At 42.0% G+C, this 17,401-nt stretch overlaps 1 protein-coding gene across 6 annotated transcripts in view; it reads right to left on the bottom strand.

Moving 5' to 3' along the window:
- rundc3b (RUN domain containing 3b) overlaps positions 1-14,635 on the bottom strand; it is a 96,533-nt gene extending 81,898 nt beyond the window's left edge. For 5 of the 6 annotated variants that reach the window (XM_072253760.1, XM_072253761.1, XM_072253764.1 and 2 more), the window contains exon 1: positions 13,956-14,635. In XM_072253760.1, the coding sequence (XP_072109861.1) occupies positions 13,956-14,050 (95 nt within the window). In that variant the 5' untranslated portion in view covers positions 14,051-14,635. The remainder of the gene's footprint in view (positions 1-13,955) is intronic. The other variant, XM_072253765.1, reaches the window with a different exon arrangement.
- Positions 14,636-17,401: the final 2,766 nt, after the last annotated feature.

Genomic DNA, 17,401 nt, shown 5'->3' with positions numbered 1-17,401 from the left:
GGAATTGATGGTTCTGGAGTTGAAGTACAGGAGGTAGGAGTCAGCTTGGAGTAGATCAGTCATACTCTTACCGAATGGCAAGGCAAGACTGAGGAACTAGATGGTCTAGACTTGATCCCATTTTCTTGTGTTAGGTTGATTATAATTAGCTAGTTTATGGTACAATGCTGGTCCTTCCGTTGTCTGGCACAGCTTCCATATCCAAAGATATTTGAAAGATTGTTCTCTGATTCTTGGCTCCAGGCTCTCCTGTTTTCCTCTCCCTGGGGTCCATTCACACTGCACACCCTCCTGATGAGAACTAGATGAAATGTATTGGCCCAGCAACTTTGTAATAATGAACACAAAAGATTCTGAAGGTATATACACAAAATGCTGGAGGAGCTCAGCAGCTAAGGTAGCATCTATGGAAAGGAATAGAGAGTCAACTTTTCAGCCCTGACGAAGGGCGTCACCACAAAATGACTCACCACTCTTTATTCCTTTCCAATAGATACCACCTGACCTGCTGAGTTCCTCTAGCATTTTGTGTATGATATTTAATGATGAAATAGATTTTTCACAATAATGGGACTGTTCTTTTTGGAAGGAATAACTGATGATGCTGTCACTAGTCAATAAAGCCAGCTTTGTTTTCTTTGCTGCCACTTTCCTGGCATCTATTAGCTTTATGGCAGGCACTCTGACTACTATGCTCGGAGTAATGCAATTCTCTGGTTTTCAGATATTCTCTAGGACTAGGCTGGGCATGAACTCCTTTCCCCCTCCTCTTCTGCCCCTCATCCTCTTGTGAATAACCAGTTGTATCATGGGTGTAGTTGGCATGTATTGGGGGTCTGTTGAATATTCAGTAGTCCTTCCAATGCAAAAGAGCAATTGATGAATACCCCGATCTGAAGCATTGGGTTTTCAGACCTCAATCACATGCTCAACCATATGCAGTTTATACAGGTACTGGAATGCTGGAAATGTGAAGAACAGTGATTAATTCAGAGCGTCAATTTGTCTGCCATCAGGTTTCTGAATGGACAACGAAACAATCCATAAACACTACCTCACTATTTTCTTTTGCTTTCTTTTTGTACTATTTATATATTTCTGATTACAATTTAGTTTATGTATTGCACTGTACTGCAGCCACAAAACCACAAATTTCACGGCAGATGCCACTCGGCGTGATGCTTCCAGCACCATCACAGGATGGGGTATAGACATTGTACATGCAAGTAAGGCTTTGTCCGCTGAGGATGGGTGTGACTAGAACTAGAGGCTGCCGGTCAGCACTGTAGCGGGTATGATGTTTTGATGTACACGTGACAAATAAAGCTAATCTTCAATCTTTAGTTGAGTTATGCAGATATGTACAATATTCTGATCGTTAGATAGCTAAACCAGTTATTCAGTAGCTTCCAGTAAACAATCTGAGGAATGTGGGAGTCAGACAAAATATAAAACCTTTCATATAAATAACAAGCCTGGCCTTAACCCATCCGATTCCATGTTCCACAACAGAACAGAGATCAAGTTCAGCTGCCCAGGAGGTCAAAAATTTACATCCAAGCTAGTGTACTAAACTTAAGTAAAGAACAGTTTGCTGAAGTAACTGGGAAAATAGAATTAAATGGTTGAATGGTAGATCAGTCACAGATATTTGAGGAAATATATTTCATGTCGAGTGGTGCAAGCTGTATCATTTACAGCTTAACATCAGTCAGACAAAGGGGATGGTGATGGACTTTAGGAAGACTAAGCCTGCACAGCTCCCTGTTGCTATTGATAGAGAGGACATGGATGTGCTGAGGGCCTACAAGTACCTGGGGACGTACCTGGATAACAGACTTGAGAGCAGCACCAACACAGAGGCTGTGTACAAGAAAGGCCAGAGTCACCCGTTTCCTGAGGAGACTGAGGTCCTTTGGAGTATGCAGGTTTCTCCTTCACAGGTTTTAACAATCTGTTGTCGCCAGCTTCTATGCAGCGGTGTGCTGGGGCAATGGTACCAACACAGGTGATGCCAAAAGACTAAATAAACTGATTAGAAGGGCTGGCTCTGTTATAGGAATCAAACAGGACACACTGGAGGCAGTGGTAGAACAAAGAAAATCTGGAAAATCCTGGCAATTCTGGACAATGTTTTTCACCCTCTGCATGCCACCTTGGCTGAAGAGAGGAGCACTTTCAGTGACAGACTAAGACAACTGCGTCGCTTCAAAGAGCGCTATACAAGGTTATTCTTACCTTCGGCCATCAGGCTTTATAATGAGTCAACCCATCAGCGGGGAAGTGATGACCCCCCTCCAGTTAGTTTGCTTGAGGTAACTTTTTTTTTTTACTCTTTCTTACTTTTCTTCTAATATTTGCATACTTGCATGTCTGTGCACCTGTAATGCTACTGTGACATTATAATTTCCTTTGGGATCAATAAAGTATCTATGTCAATAAGAAATAAAGGCTATAGGAAAGGATTATCGTTTGTGGCCAGCTGAAGTAGTTCTGGTGGACCCAAGCTAAAAGAAACTGAACAAGAAGTTACAAAGAGTGGTGGTAGGCCCAAGGATTGGGAAACTCTTAGAAGCTAGCTGAGCACAACTAAAAATTAAAAGGGAGGAGTGAGAGCATGAAGATCAACAAAGAAATATGAAAAACAATATAACTTCATTGCAAAAAGGAAGAGACAAGACAGAAAACATTGGTCCATTTGATAGGTAATATAGAACTGAGTAATTGCAGGCATGCAAAATAATTACATTGGATCAATCTTCTTGGGAGAAGACATTAAGAATCTCACAATAATAATAATAGATTAAAGTACTGTAGGGATGGATGAATTTAAAATTATATCTTTCCCTAAATATACTAGGGAAACTATTCAGCCCAAACATATAACACAGTTCTCAAACCTGATGGTCCATGTTGTATGGTCTTAATGGAAGTGGCTACAGTGATAGTAGACACAATGGTTGTGATCTATGAACATTCCCTAGATCCTGGAAGGGAAAGCACCAATATACAAGAAATGGGGGAGGGAAAACTAAGAAATTGCAGGCCAACTGCTACTGGGAAATTCTAGAATCAATTATTGTAATCCAAAGGCTATAACAGAGCTCTTACAAAACAATAACACAATCAAGTGAAGCTTTATGAAGGGGAACTTGTGTCTAACAATTTTGTTAGAGACATAACAAACAGGTGGATGAAGGGAAACTGAAAACTATAATATTGTGTGTAGATTTTCAGAAAGCATTCAATAATAAAGTCAAAATTAGCAAATCATTTTTGAATTGACATGTAACAATTGGGAAGCTATAGGGTTCTATGTTGGAATCACTGATTTGGATGAAGACACTGAGTCCTGCCAAAATAACAAAGGAGTCAGGGTAAAGGAGGAAACTGTGAAATTTGTATTGTAAACACGAGAAAATCTGCAGATGCTGGAAATTCAAGCAACACACACAAAATGCTGGTGGAATGCAGCAGGCCAGGCAGCATCTATAGGAAGAGGTACAGTCGACGTTTCAGGCCGAGACCCTTCGTCAGGACCAACTGAAAGAAGAGATAGTAAGGGATTTGAAAGGGGGAGGGGAAGGGGGAGCTCCGAAATGATAGGAGAAGACAGGAGGGGGAGGGATGAAGCCAAGAGCTGGAAAGTTGATTGGCAAAAGAAATACAGAGCTGGAGAAGAGGGAGAATCATGGGACGGTAGCTTCATCCCTCCCCCTCCTGTCTTCTCCTATCATTTTGAATCTCCCCCTCCCCCTCCCACTTTTAAGTCTCTTACTATAAACACAAAATAATCTGCAGATGCTGGGATCAAAGCAACATTCACAACACGCTGGAGGAACTCAGCAAGTCGGGTAGCCTCCGTGGAAACAATGCGTCGACGTTTGGGGCCGGAACCCTTCGTCAGGACTGAAGAGGGAAGGGGCAGAGGCCCTATAAAGAAGGTGGGGGAGGGTTATACTATCTCTTCTTTCAGTTAGTCCTGATGAAGGGTCTCAGCCCCAAACGTCGACTGTACCTCTTCCTATAGATGCTGCCTGGCCTGCTGTGTTCCACCAGCATTTTGAATTTGTATTGTATCATGTTTTTTTTCATGATATCACTGAATGGTGGACCTGGCTCAAAGTACCAGATAGCTTACTTCTGCACTTACAAAGCCTATGACGAACAATCAAATGTCAACCCCTCTCACATACTGAGAAGGAGTTTTAAAAATAATGAAGGAGGTTTTTATTTTCTTGAGCTTAAAAGGCAATATACCCATGACCTGAAAAGTGAGCCAAATTAGAAAATGCATGAACAACTGATGGAAATCTGAGATCCATGGTTACAGAGCAAACATTCAAAGTCTATACAGATAGCAGCGGGAGTCAAACGCCGATCAGCGAGCACTGGCACTGTAAAGTGATGGCGCTAACCACTATGCCATCATGCTGCCCCATAATTATCTTCCCAAAAAGATGGGGATGTTAGTTCAATTGGCATTTTTAGCACTAGGGAAGAACAAAACTATTAAGCAAAGTCCAAGGGATATTGTTCAATAGTTAGCAAACAGAATTAACAGGTTAGCTCTGATGTAACAGTTCAGAGGAGTGAATGACCTCCTCTTCTAGTTCTGTACTTGCTTCATCTTCTGTGAAGAATAAAATAAAAAAAATCCCCAAGACTATGAGGAGAAAACTACGAAGGGGGCAGAGAAATCAGGAGATCAGAAGTACATTTTAATTCCATGCTATATTACACCGAGGTGCAAAATTGAATAATCTAAAATAAAAATGCATGCATGTAACATTTTCTTGTAGTCACTAAGCTACACAGCTAAGCCATTTAATTATAACTGAACATAATGAGTAGAGGAGGTTTTATGTACTAATAGGACACAAAACCCAATTAACCACAGATGAGTTAAAGCCTGTATCAGTGTAGCTTGTAAATTCATATTAAATCTATATTTTATCAAGATGCCTGCCTGACTTGATGAGTTCCTCCAGCATTTTGTGTACTTTAACAAAAGTGATTGTTTCAAGTGAAATTCTGACAATTAAAATTGTTCAAAATATTGAATGCTTACATGAAAATTTCATAACCTTGCTCCTATGTATTTCTCTAAGCTCAACCAATCTACAATAGCTCTATTCTTCAACTCTGCACCTTATGCAAGTGTAAGTCCTTCATGTTGGCTTTGATGGCCATTCCTTTAGGCCACAAGTTCTGGATTTTCCTCCCTAAATCTGAATATCTTTCTACCCTTCACTTCTCCTCAAAGCCTACCTTTCTGACTACTGTCCACATGTGATTTGATAATAATTTTGTCACATCTGGATGCAGAAGACTGCTGAGTCCTTTGGTTATCTTAAAATTCAATTCATGGATGCAAGTACTTGCAGCTCTGAAGGACACAGACATGCACTGAGATTCCAGACAAAGTAAGTAGACTGAATTAATGTACCTACAGATAAGCAGGATCTAGAGAATACCTATTACAGAGAAAAGCCTTAATGCAACTCCTCCCCTACCACCTGTGAACATTTCTCAAGATTCTTGTTATCAACTCAGCAAGTTTCAATAATGTTTGGATTGCAAAAACATTACCACCAGAGTCACTTCTCAGTTCAGATAAATTACATGATGCAATCTGTCTATATTTACCTAACTGAGATAATGACCATCACATGATTAAGCTGGGTAACCAAAGCAATCAATCCAGTGAAGCAGATTTTTGACACAGCAATTATTTCAGTTACTTTGCAGAAGATGACAACTGCCTATTTATAGTGTCCTCATTGCCACCTGGCCATACATTAATGGAGCAATAAGAACAACTGCAGTGCTTTGTAAAATAATAACTTGTTTTGCATTATAATTAAATCCTAAAAGATTAGGCAATATTTGCCACCATTGCGATTAAACTTAAGCATATTACTCTTTCTTACTTCCCAGTTCCTTTCTTGCTTAATTCCTGTGATACAAACAGCAGCTTTTAAAAAAGTGAGAATGGGTGGGGCAACTCAACACCTTATTTCATTGTGAAACAACACTTCAAAATAAATAAAAGATTTTCTTCCAATTCTGTACTTCCATGGATAAGATAAAGACCTTTTCTACTCCCCTCATTTTTGAATGTGCTGATACATTACAGAGTTATGTGAGCAATTCTGGATTGTATACATTGTAAGAAATACAGTTTAGCCTCAAAGGGAGTACAACATAGAATTTACGAATGACTCTTGGACTCTTAAGGATCAACTTACAATAACGGTTGAATAGCTGTGAGTGAGAGGTAACCTGGTTTCTGAGATTATGTGACCAGGTGCAGGGTATCATATGAATATCTAGGTACAAATTATGACTGATAGGTATTGTTAGGAGGTAAGGTAATCCTAATTGGAGCCAATTCTACAATTCGGGACTTCCTCAGACAGATAAGATTCACATTTTCCTCCCCTTGAAGACATTCATCAACATCATGTGGATGAATCAGTTTAGTTGGTATAGGAGCAACAAGAGCAAAAAGCTAATAACATTTGTTGCTAGGATCTTTACTGGTAATTTGGATGTCAATGTCAGAGGCAGAATTAGTCAGTTTAAAAGCAAGGATATTAGTAGATTTGTGTTATCTAGTAAGGAGTAGAGTTTTAGACCATTGTATGATAAAGCCCATTTGGTCAGTAGAGTTTAGTCCTACTAGGGGAGGAATATTTTAACTTTGGGAGAATTAGCAGGAGGAAGAACCCTACATTAGACTATTGTTTATTGACTACAACTCCACTTTCAATGCTATAATTCCAAACCAGCTCATCTCAAAGCTCCTCAACCTATGACTCAGCCACGCCCTTTGCAAACTGATCCTTAACTTCGTGATGAACAGATTGTGATCAGTAAAGATAGACAGCAACACCTCTACCATGATTTTTCTCAACACTGATGCCCCACAAAGATGTGGACCCGTCCCCTTACTCTACTCCCGACACACTCACGATTGTGTGGCCAGATTCTACTATAATACCTGTAGCTCATAGCACTTCCTGATCCAGAAACACAGATATCATGGCTTGGAAAGCTCACCAGTGTCTTTACTTCCTCAGGAGGCTAAAGAAATGTGACATCTCTCCTTTAGCCTCTAAATGGAGAGCATCTCATGTAGAGGCATCACATCTTGGTATGGTAACTGCTCTGCCCACGATTGCAAGAAACTGGAAGTGTGGACACAGCTCTGCACAAAACCAACTTCCTCTGCATGGATTCCGTTCATACTTTCTTTGCTGCCTCAGTAGAGCAACCAACATAACCAAAACCCATTTCACCCTCGTCGGTCTCTCTTCTCCATCCTCCTATCAGGAAGGAGATATAATAAGAAGCCTGAGAGCACACATCACGGTCAGCTTCTATCCTGCTATTATAAATCTATTAAGTGTTTCCCTACACAGTAAGATGAACTATTGACCTCAATCTATCTCATTATGGTGTTGCACCTTATTCTCTGCTTGCACTTCCTTTGTAACTGTGCTCTATTCTGCATTCTGTTATTGTTTGCTCAGTGCACTGTTGTATTGAAACAATCTTGTGGATGGCAAGAAAACTCGTTATTCCACTGTACCTCAGAACATGTGACAATAATAAACCAATTTACCACGAGTGGGCAGACTTTATAGCGTATTTAAGTGGTTGCACAAGGCTACCAAAGGAATTACAGAGGTGAAGTATATATTCCTAGGAAGTTAATTGAGAAACTATTCGATTTTTTTTTTAAAAAGGGAACCAATAGCACAGACAGAAGCTTACCATTGAGGCTGGAGCCAGGGGTAGTCTACAGAACAGAGTCAGGCATTCGGGAATTGAAAGGTGCTGAGGGAATTAGCGGAGGTTAGAATAGAAGCGTTGGTAATCATTTACCAAAATTCTCTAGACTCTGGGCAGGTCCCGGCGAATTGGAAGACAGCAAACGTCACACCACTTTTTAAGAAAAGGATGTAGGCAAAAGATGGGCAACTATAGGCCAGTTAGCTTAACATCTGTAGTCAGGAAAATGCTTGAAGCTGTCATTAAGGAGGAAACAGCGAAACATTTAGAAAGGAGTGGTTCCATTAGATAGACATAGCATTGATTCAGAAAGGGCAGGTCCTGTTTGACAAACTTACTGGAGTTCTTTGAGGACATAATGAGTGCAGTGGATAGAGGGGAACAGGTGAATGTTGTATACTTGGATTTCCAGAAGGTGTTGCATAAGATGCTGCACAAGAGACTTATAAATAAGATACGGATGCATGGAGTTGGAGTAAGTGTATTGGCAAGGATAGTGGATTGGTTAACCAATAGAAGGCAGAGAGTTGGTATAAATGCGTGTTTCTCCGGTTGGCAGTCAGTGGTGAGTGGGGTGCCACAGGGGTCGGTGCTGGGCCCGCAGCTGTTTACCATTTATATTGATGATTTGGAAGAGGGGACTGAGTGTAGCGTCACAAAAATTGCTGATGACACTAAACTGAGTGGAAAAGCAAATTGTACAGAGGATGTGGAGAGTCTGCAGAGGGATATAGATAGGTTAAGTGAATGGGTCAAGGTCTGGCAGATGGAATACAACGTTGGTAAGTGCGAGATCATCCACTGTGGAAGGAATAATAGAAGAGCAGATTATTATTTAAATGGTGAAAGATTGCAACATGCTGTTCTGCAGAAGGACTTGGGAGTGCTTATTCATGAATCGCAAAAAGTTGGCTTGTAGGTACAACAGGTTATTAAGAAGGCAAACTGAATGTTGGCTTTCATTGCTAGAGGGATTGAATTCAAGAGCGGGGAGGTCACGCTGCAACTATACAGGGTACTGGTGAGGCCGCACCCGGAGTACTGTGTGCAGTTCTGGTCTCCATACTTGAGGAAGGATATACTGGCTTTGGAGGCAGTGCAGAGGAGGTTCACCAGGTTGATTCCAGGGATGAAGGGATTAATCTATGAGGAGTGATTGAGTCACCTGGGACTATACTCTCTGGAATTCAGAAGAATGAGAAGGGATCTTATAGAAACATACAAAATTTTGAAAAGGACAGATAAGATAGAAGTAGGAAAATTGTTTCCATTGGTAGGTGAGACTAGAACTAGGGGACACTGCCTCAAGATTCAGGGGAGAAGATTTAGGATGGAGATGAGGAGAAACTGTTTTTCTCCAGAGAGTAGTGAATCTGTGGAATTCTCTGCCCAGGGAAGCAGTTGAGGCTTCTTCACTCAATTTATTGATTGGTAAGCATGTTGAGTATTAAAGGGAGAGAGGAGGAGAATGGGGTTGAGAGAGATATTGGATCAGCCATGATGGAATGGTGGAGCAGACTTGATGGGTCGAGGGGCGCAATTCCACTCCTATGTCGTATGGTCCTACGTTTATCAAAGCTTGCAGTGGGGTTTGGACCAGCTGGAAAAATGGGCTGAAAAATAGCAGATGGAATTTAAGGCAGATAAGTGTGAGATGTTGCACTTTGGGAGGACAAACTAGAGTAGGATTTACACAGTAAGGCACTGAGTGCAGTAGAACAGAGGGATCAGAAACCACACATACATAATTCCTTGAAACTGACATCACAGGTAGATAGGGTTGTAAAGAAAGCTTTCGGCTAATGGCCTTCACAAATCAAAGTATTGAGTACAGGGCTTGGGATGTTATGTTGAAGTTTATAAGACATCGGTGAGACTAAATTTGGAGTATTGTATGAAGTTCTGTTCACGTACCTACAGAGAAGATATCAAGAATATTGAAAGAGTACAGAGAAAATTTACAGGCATGTTTTCAGAACTTGAGGGCTTGAATTATAGTGAAAGATTGAATGAATTAACACTTTATTCCCTGTAGTTCAGGAGAATGAGGGGAGGTTTGGTAAAGGCACACAACAATATGAGAGTATTAGTGAGAGTAAGAGTTCGGCACAGACTAGAAGGGCCAAGATGGCCTGTTTCCATGCCGTAATTGTTATATGGTTATACTTAAGATACAGTTAGATAGATTTTTACATAGTAGGGGAATTAAGGGTTACCGAGAAAAGGCAGGTAAATGGAGCTGAGTTTACAGACAGATCAGTCATGATCTTATTGAATGGTGGGCAGGCTTGAAGGGCCATATGGCCTATTCCTGCTCCTATTTCTTATGTTCTTATGATAATAGAAAGTTGAAACTTCCTTCTGTGAATGTTTATTGATGCTAAAGTCGCAAAGTCATTAAGTAGTAAGGGAAAAAGTATACACCACAAGAGATAGGAGCAGAAGTAGGCAATTTGGCCAATTGAATCTGCTTTACCATTTGATCATAGCTGATTTATTTTCCCCTCAACCCCATTCTCCTGCCTTCTCCCTTTGATGTCCTTAATAATCAAGAATCTATCAACCACTTTAAATATATCTAATAACTTGGCCTCCATTGCCATCTGTGACAATAAATTCCACAGATTCAACACCACCTTCTTGCTAAAGAAATTCTTCATCATTTCTGTTCTAAAGGGGCATCCTAAGTATGGAGAGAGTTGGGCCACAGATCAGCAATGGGCTCTTAGAAAGGCAGGTAGGGTTCAGTGGACTACTCCTTATACAGGTCGACCTTCACTAATCCGGCACCATTGGGACCTGAGGAGTGCCGGATTAGTGAAAATGCTGAATTACAGAAGGATCACATTAAGCATAATCAGTGCCGGATTATCGAAGGAACCAGATTACAGGTAGTCAGATTAGTGAAGATCGACCTGTACTAAGAGTTACGCTCCATTGCATTCTGCTGCTCATCTACCATTCCTTCACTTGGCTGTTCAGGGGAAAGGCGGATTTTCTTCCTACCCTCCCCACCCCTACATGCAACATCTACAGATTCCAGTGTTAGTCACTGAATAATGATTAACAAAAAAAAAGAAAACCTGTTATACTTGATGCCAGGAGTAAACCTCATGCCACTGTTCTGTTAGGATCAGCTAATTTAGCTAAGATGAAAGACAAAATCAGGGAAGTTTCTAGTCTGTACTAGCTAAATGAGACTTTAGAATTGTCAGCTACTTTGCTTGCTGGCTTATGGTTTATAATAATCCCATATGAAAGCAATCCAGGAGAGTACCAGCAATATCAAGTCCAAAGATGAGATATCCATTGTGGAAAACTTCCATGCCAGACAAGGTGAAACTTTGGGAGGTGACGATACTCACTGTGATAGATCATGCAATCAAGACCACTGTTCAATTAAATTAGATACAAATGCTATGAACGGTTGCTGCAGAGGTAACAAGGTTATGGGTGAGAAAATAGAATTTGAGACAAGGTCAAAAGCACATCAAATTCAGTGACTTCAATATTCCCAGAGCTCAACTGTGACACATTGCAGTTCCATCAGAACTGGCAGTGTGAAGTACAAGACATTGAAAGAAGAGACAGAGATCTGGGGTTAGACATCATCAGCATACAAATACACACTGTGGTAATGTTGATATATGATCTTCCTGATAGACAGCATGTAAGAGGAGGAACAGGAAGTCACCAAAAATAGACTGGGTTGCTAATATGCAAGGGTTGGCATTTCAGGCTGAGACCTTTCATCAGGACTAGAAAAGAAGGAGGGAGGCCAGAATAAGGAAGTGGGGGACAAACTAGGTGACAGGTGAAGCCAGGTGGGTGGGGGAGAGGGGGGAAGGGAATGAAATATGAAACTGGGAGGTAATAAGTGGAAAAGACAAAGGGCTGGAAGAGAAAGAATCTGACGGGAGAGGAGAGTGGATCATGGGAAGAAGGGAAGGAGGAGAGGTACAGGGGAGGTGATTGGCAGGTAAGGAGAAGTTAGAGACCAGTTTGGGGAAATGAAGAGAGGAGGGGGGAAATTACCAGAGGTTGGAAAAAAAAGTCAATGTTCATGCCATCAAGTCAGAGACTACCTAAACTGAATACCAGCTTTCTACTTTATCCCCCATACCCACCTGCCAACATTCACCCATCATCTTCTAGCTCGTCCTTCTTCTCCCCTCTCCCACCTTCCTATTCTGGATTCTTCCCCCTTCCTTTCCAGTCTTGATGAAGGCTCTCGCCCAAAACATGGACTGTTTATTCATTTCCATAGATGCTGCCTGACCCCCTGAGTTCCTCCAGCATTTTGTGTGTGTCGCTCTGGATTTCCAGTATCTGCAGGATCTCTTGTGTTTATAATATGCAAGAACATAGGTTTCGAAGGCTTAGAGGAGATAAGAGAGAAATTCGCAGAGAGTGGGTGCAATTTGGAATTTCCCAAATGGATGATGGAGACAGAGGTTCACAACATTTAAGTACCTGGAAGAATACTTGAATCGCCGAGGCAGAGAGCGCTATGGGGCAAGTGCTGGCAAGTGTGAGTCGTACAGATGAGCGTTTGATGGTCCAAGTAGATAGGGCAAGTCAAAGAGTCACTCTAGAGCAAAGATGCGGGAGGAGGGATCTCGGTGTGACTAAATGCTGCTGGAAAACGTCTGTCTGTGGATGAGCAGCAACGAGCGGAATGGTGCGATTCAGCGGAACCGCAGAGCGATCTGCACGCTCAGGGGAGAACCGTGCTCATTGCCAGCTTTATCTTTGGATTATTTCGGACCAGAAAGACTGCAGATGCTGGAATGGAGCAATACAAATAGAAAATGTGGAGGAAGCCAGCAGGTCAGGCAGTGGACGGCACTTTTTGTGTGTCTCTGAATAATTTATTTCTGACCTATTTAATGTTGTGGCGGGATGGAAGCCTGATTGGAGAGGTTTAAAAATGGAGGGAAACGGCAGCATTTCAATCGTTCCTCTCAGCAGAATACGTAACTAGGTCGCTTTTCAATTTAGAAAGTATTATTATTAATCCCCAAAATAAGCCGACTAAATACTGAGAAAATCATTAGTCATTTTCTTTTCGTGCGAAACGTACGGAGCCGCGTGAAATAAATTGACCGCATAAATAAATTCGTAACAGAAAGGAGCTGCGGCGACTGGAGCCGTACAGCGGGTTCTGGAAGGGCAGCTCGTCAGCATGCAGTGTTCCACCGGGAGCTGTCCGCCCTCAGCTTGCAACCAGCTAAGGACAGTGTGCAGAGGTCGGCTGTGATCCAGCGGTACAGGATAATTCGCCCGATTCCCCGAGAAGTAACTTTACAATAACAGCCACAAAGCCACGGCAACGTCACTCTCCTCCTCCCCCCTCAGCTGGAAAATCACGCAGAACTAGGACGAAATGTGTCGTAGATAAAATTATGAATTCAGTATTTAACTCCTCGATTAACAGTTGTAACTGATTTCTGTGCGAATCCGTTGTAACTGGAATAGGCACCCCTAGATACTGCACTGTATTAAAGTCAAATACAGACAGCATTCAATTCTAACAATGAATCTGATTGTGTTTGTTTAAATTAGAAAGTCAATTCTCCCCATTCCCTGTTGTGAACAAATAATTATCTCTGATATCCCGCATCTGACGACCACTCCGTTCGGTTCGCATTCATCGAGATTATAGGTACCGTGCGTAAAGTGATTGGTTCGTCTTTACTGACGCGACTGTCCGACTCACAGTGACTGCAATCGGAGAGCTAAGTGCAATTCACAAAGTCCCCGTCACCCCCAAAAAAGAGACAAGGCATTGGGTACACCCGACAGAGGCGAATACCCCCAAAGCACAGAGTACAAAAAGTACAAATTAGAGAATCATAGTCTGTGTCTGTACAAATTCTCTCCTTCCCCTATTTAGCATCCAAGAAAAACAATGGCTCGTGACATAAATGAAAGTGCACCCTTAAATTGCGAAAAGAACCTCACTATATTCTGCAGTGGACTGATAACCCAAGGTGGTTATTTTCAGTTACACAGATACGCATATAACTACTGATGAGAAAGGTGATTACACAAGGCACATTCTATCCTTGAGGTGTTATCCAAATGAGACCCAGCGGAATAAACCACGGTAACCAACGTCACACAAAGAGGTTCCCCACAGCTACAAGAATTACCTGCAGACAGTGATGAGGTTTTTCCGCTCTACCGCAGCGTTCTTCGCCATGGTCTTCTTGCGGGAGAAATTCAGCCCCAGGCTGAGAGAGGCCATGTCTATCTCTTTACACCGACGTGCTGCGAGGGTGAGGTATTCGGAGAGAGGGGGAAGTGTAGAGAGACGTCGCGGTGGGCAGCGCCGGATCTCTGGATGGCTGGGCGAGTGGCTCGAGGTTCCTGCTGCAGGTCGGCTGCGGAACCACAATCGCCGCTCATCAGTGTAGCTCTGGGCCGGGAACAGCCACGACAAGCTGGGATTCCGGCGAAAGGAAAACACAACCGTCCACGGACACACACACTCCGGCCAGCAGCGTAGGAAATAAATCTGGTTTGACAACGAAATCACCAGATACAATGCGCTTGTGCTCTCGGGTCGTAGAATGAATTTTCAGAATATGCTGGGATATTTCCACTAGATTTGCTACTTCTGCATACTGTGGAGGGAACTATCGTCTTCCTTCTTTTTATATATAAAAAGGGACAAAAAGTTTAAACTCTGGTTCCGGTCGATGTGCGTTGGTTTCGCTTGCCGTTAGTTATGGTGGGAGTATTAAACTATGAATCCCGACGTCTATCTCATAGACATTGCCAACTGGTAACGCCGCTACAAGCTGCACTCCATCCAGTTTCGTTCTGTCACACCACGGGACCGGAAGTTTATGGCTTGAATTCCCTTTTAAAGGGACACCAACATCATGACCTCATTCGTGAAGAACTGTGGGTTCGGGTACACGCCCTCCGTCTGCCGTGTTTGTGCCTTTCAGCAAACAATTGGAGACCCTATTTGAAAGGCGGCGGGGAATAATCCCGCGCCATAGCGCACGCTTGGCGTCCGCTGTCTGGCTCTGGTCCCAAAGCAAAATGCTACAGATGCTGGAAATCAGAAAATGCTGCAAGCGCAGGGCGCATCCGGAGAGACAGATCTACTTTAAAAATAAAATCCAAAATGCATACAAAATTAATTTATCAAATCAGAATGTGTTGTGTGTTTTTTGCTCAAAGCAGAACCCGTTAGTAATACTCAGCAGATGACGTTGCATTTACGGTGAGAGAATCAGTTAATACTTTAACAATCTCGGAAAATTTGCTTTATCTCAGACTTCCCACCCTGCAAAAACTCATTTCAGGGAGGCAGCACCCCCGCCGCCCCTGTCGACCTCCAAGGGTGTATGTAATACTTCGTTTAGTGATTTGGTCTAATTTGTAAACCAATTTGGGCATATGCAGAAAATGTGACATTAAAATATGTACTTATATTATCATGTTTATTCTTTTACAACTTTAAGCAAGTCTACAGGGAGTTTGGCCTCATCACGTCGAACATCAATAGAGTAGCTCCTTAGCAGCAAGCCAGCTAGCTCAAATAACGTTAGCTATGCTAATGAACGAATGACACCTGTTAAACTCACCTCAACATGTCTTTTACAGTCTTAACCCACCATGGACAATAGAAAAGTCACTGTTGCAAACAGTGCAGTGAGCAACACTGTCATTATTTTTGAAGTCAACTGTAAAGCCTGCCCACAGAGAAAACTGGTAGGTCTCCTTGGCAGGAAGAAAGACCAATCAGGATGCCCCTCCCCTCCCCCTCTCCAAAAATCGATTTCCGGGATATTGTATATAATTTCCGGGCTTCAGGGAGCCGCTATCAATATGCGGGAGACTCCCGGAACTTCTGGGAGAGGTGGGATGTCCGTTATCTTTAACTTTGAAGTTGAAAGGAAAGGGGTACGGGTGGAGGAGTTGACAATGTGACAGCCAATGCAGTACATTAAATTGGAAGTGCAAGTAAATTGCTACTTCATCCTGTAAGTTTTTGGAACCCCAGTTTTGGAACTGCCACAGTTGCTGAGGACGAAAATCAGCAAATCTTGTGGTCAACAACCAAAATCTGCAGGCCATGTGGACGAGAACTATTGACGATTCAGATAGGTGAGTTCCCCCTCCCCCACTCCTCCCTTCCCTCCAGGTCAGGAGTCCTGGAATCAGAAGTCTGCAAGGCCATACGGCAAGAGGTGACCTCCCCCTTCCCCGTTCGGAGTCCAAGTCCCATGATTGAGGCCTGGGTTCGAAGCCGAATGTTCAAGATCAAAGTCGAGGAGTCTGGAAGTCCAGGCCAGGAGTCGGCCTGTCCTGGGATTGGAGAATTGTCTATGTGTGAGTGGGTGGAATAAAGGAAAGGGGCCTGATTTGCTGTTTGGTTTGGTTTTATTGCTATAGTTGCTTATGTTGTTCTGAACATTTTGGGCATGTTGTGTTGGTGCCTGAATGCATGATGACAGCTGCAGGCCGCCTCCAGCACATGCTTTGGGTGTATTTCACGCTGTTTTCGATGAACACAGGATAAATATCTAAATCTGAATGAACAGAGGATTCAGGTCAAGGAAAGACTTCATACAGGCTAGGATATAGGTAACAGAGTTTTGGATAAACTGAAGTTTATCGAAGGTGACTATTTCAATGTACAGTACATTTTTTTTGTTTCTTGATATTTAATAGGGTGTACTACTCGGAAGGTAGGAAGCATTACTCTGTTATCTATCACAGGATCCAAAATATATTAAAATTGTATGTTAGTTAAGAATCATTTAAGAAATATAAAGATAAGCTTCAATTTGGTTAGGAGTTTTCTAATTACAAAAAAAGGCCCAATCTTAAGGCATCATTGATATTTTTCTGTGTTTCAAAGAGAATCAACTTTAGTCGACAATAGTCTACAATGCCATAAACCGAGATGAATTGCAGTACTGCCAGGAGAAGGAACAACCCTCAGGCAATGCTGATCTGCAGAAATCTTCCTTGCAACACAATTTCCAGCCCATTAATGTTTTTCATTATCTAAATATTAGCAGGAAGAACATCAGTGAATCTGTAAGGTAATCTCATACGGTCAGGGATTGTTAATAACAAATGTGTTTGCTTGCTTTACAAAAATTACAGTAAAAGTCATTTGTCTTTGATTTGGGATTTTACCCAGAATTGCTGCTGAATGAAGGTCTTTGCACAAGGTGAGGAAATAAGGTGCTGAATAGCGATTAAGAATCAGAGAAGCCAAACATAAACCATATGCTTTGCTGTTCAAAAAGATCACTCTAACATTGTTCAATAGTGCAATATCTTGTGACATCTAAGTAAACCCTTCCTAAAAATCAAAATACCTAATATGCTTAGTCCCCCTTTTCTATCTATTCTGCCAGTTAAAATTCAAAAACACTGGGAAATTTATCAAGCATTATCTCTCTTTCATAAATCCATATTGACAGTGCTCAATCATTTAATTCTCTTTTGCCACTTCCTTAATAACAATTTCCTGTATTTTTCCTACTACTGATGTCAAGTTGTAAAATAACCCCTTAATTTCTTTCTGCTCTTTTTCCCCATAGGAACTGTTCCAGAACCTGTGGAA

This window comes from Mobula birostris, chromosome 3, assembly GCF_030028105.1.
Source record: "Mobula birostris isolate sMobBir1 chromosome 3, sMobBir1.hap1, whole genome shotgun sequence".
Classification (NCBI taxonomy): domain Eukaryota; kingdom Metazoa; phylum Chordata; class Chondrichthyes; order Myliobatiformes; family Myliobatidae; genus Mobula; species Mobula birostris.
Note: the sequence above shows the minus strand (reverse complement) of the source record. Positions and strands in the feature narration are given on the sequence as shown.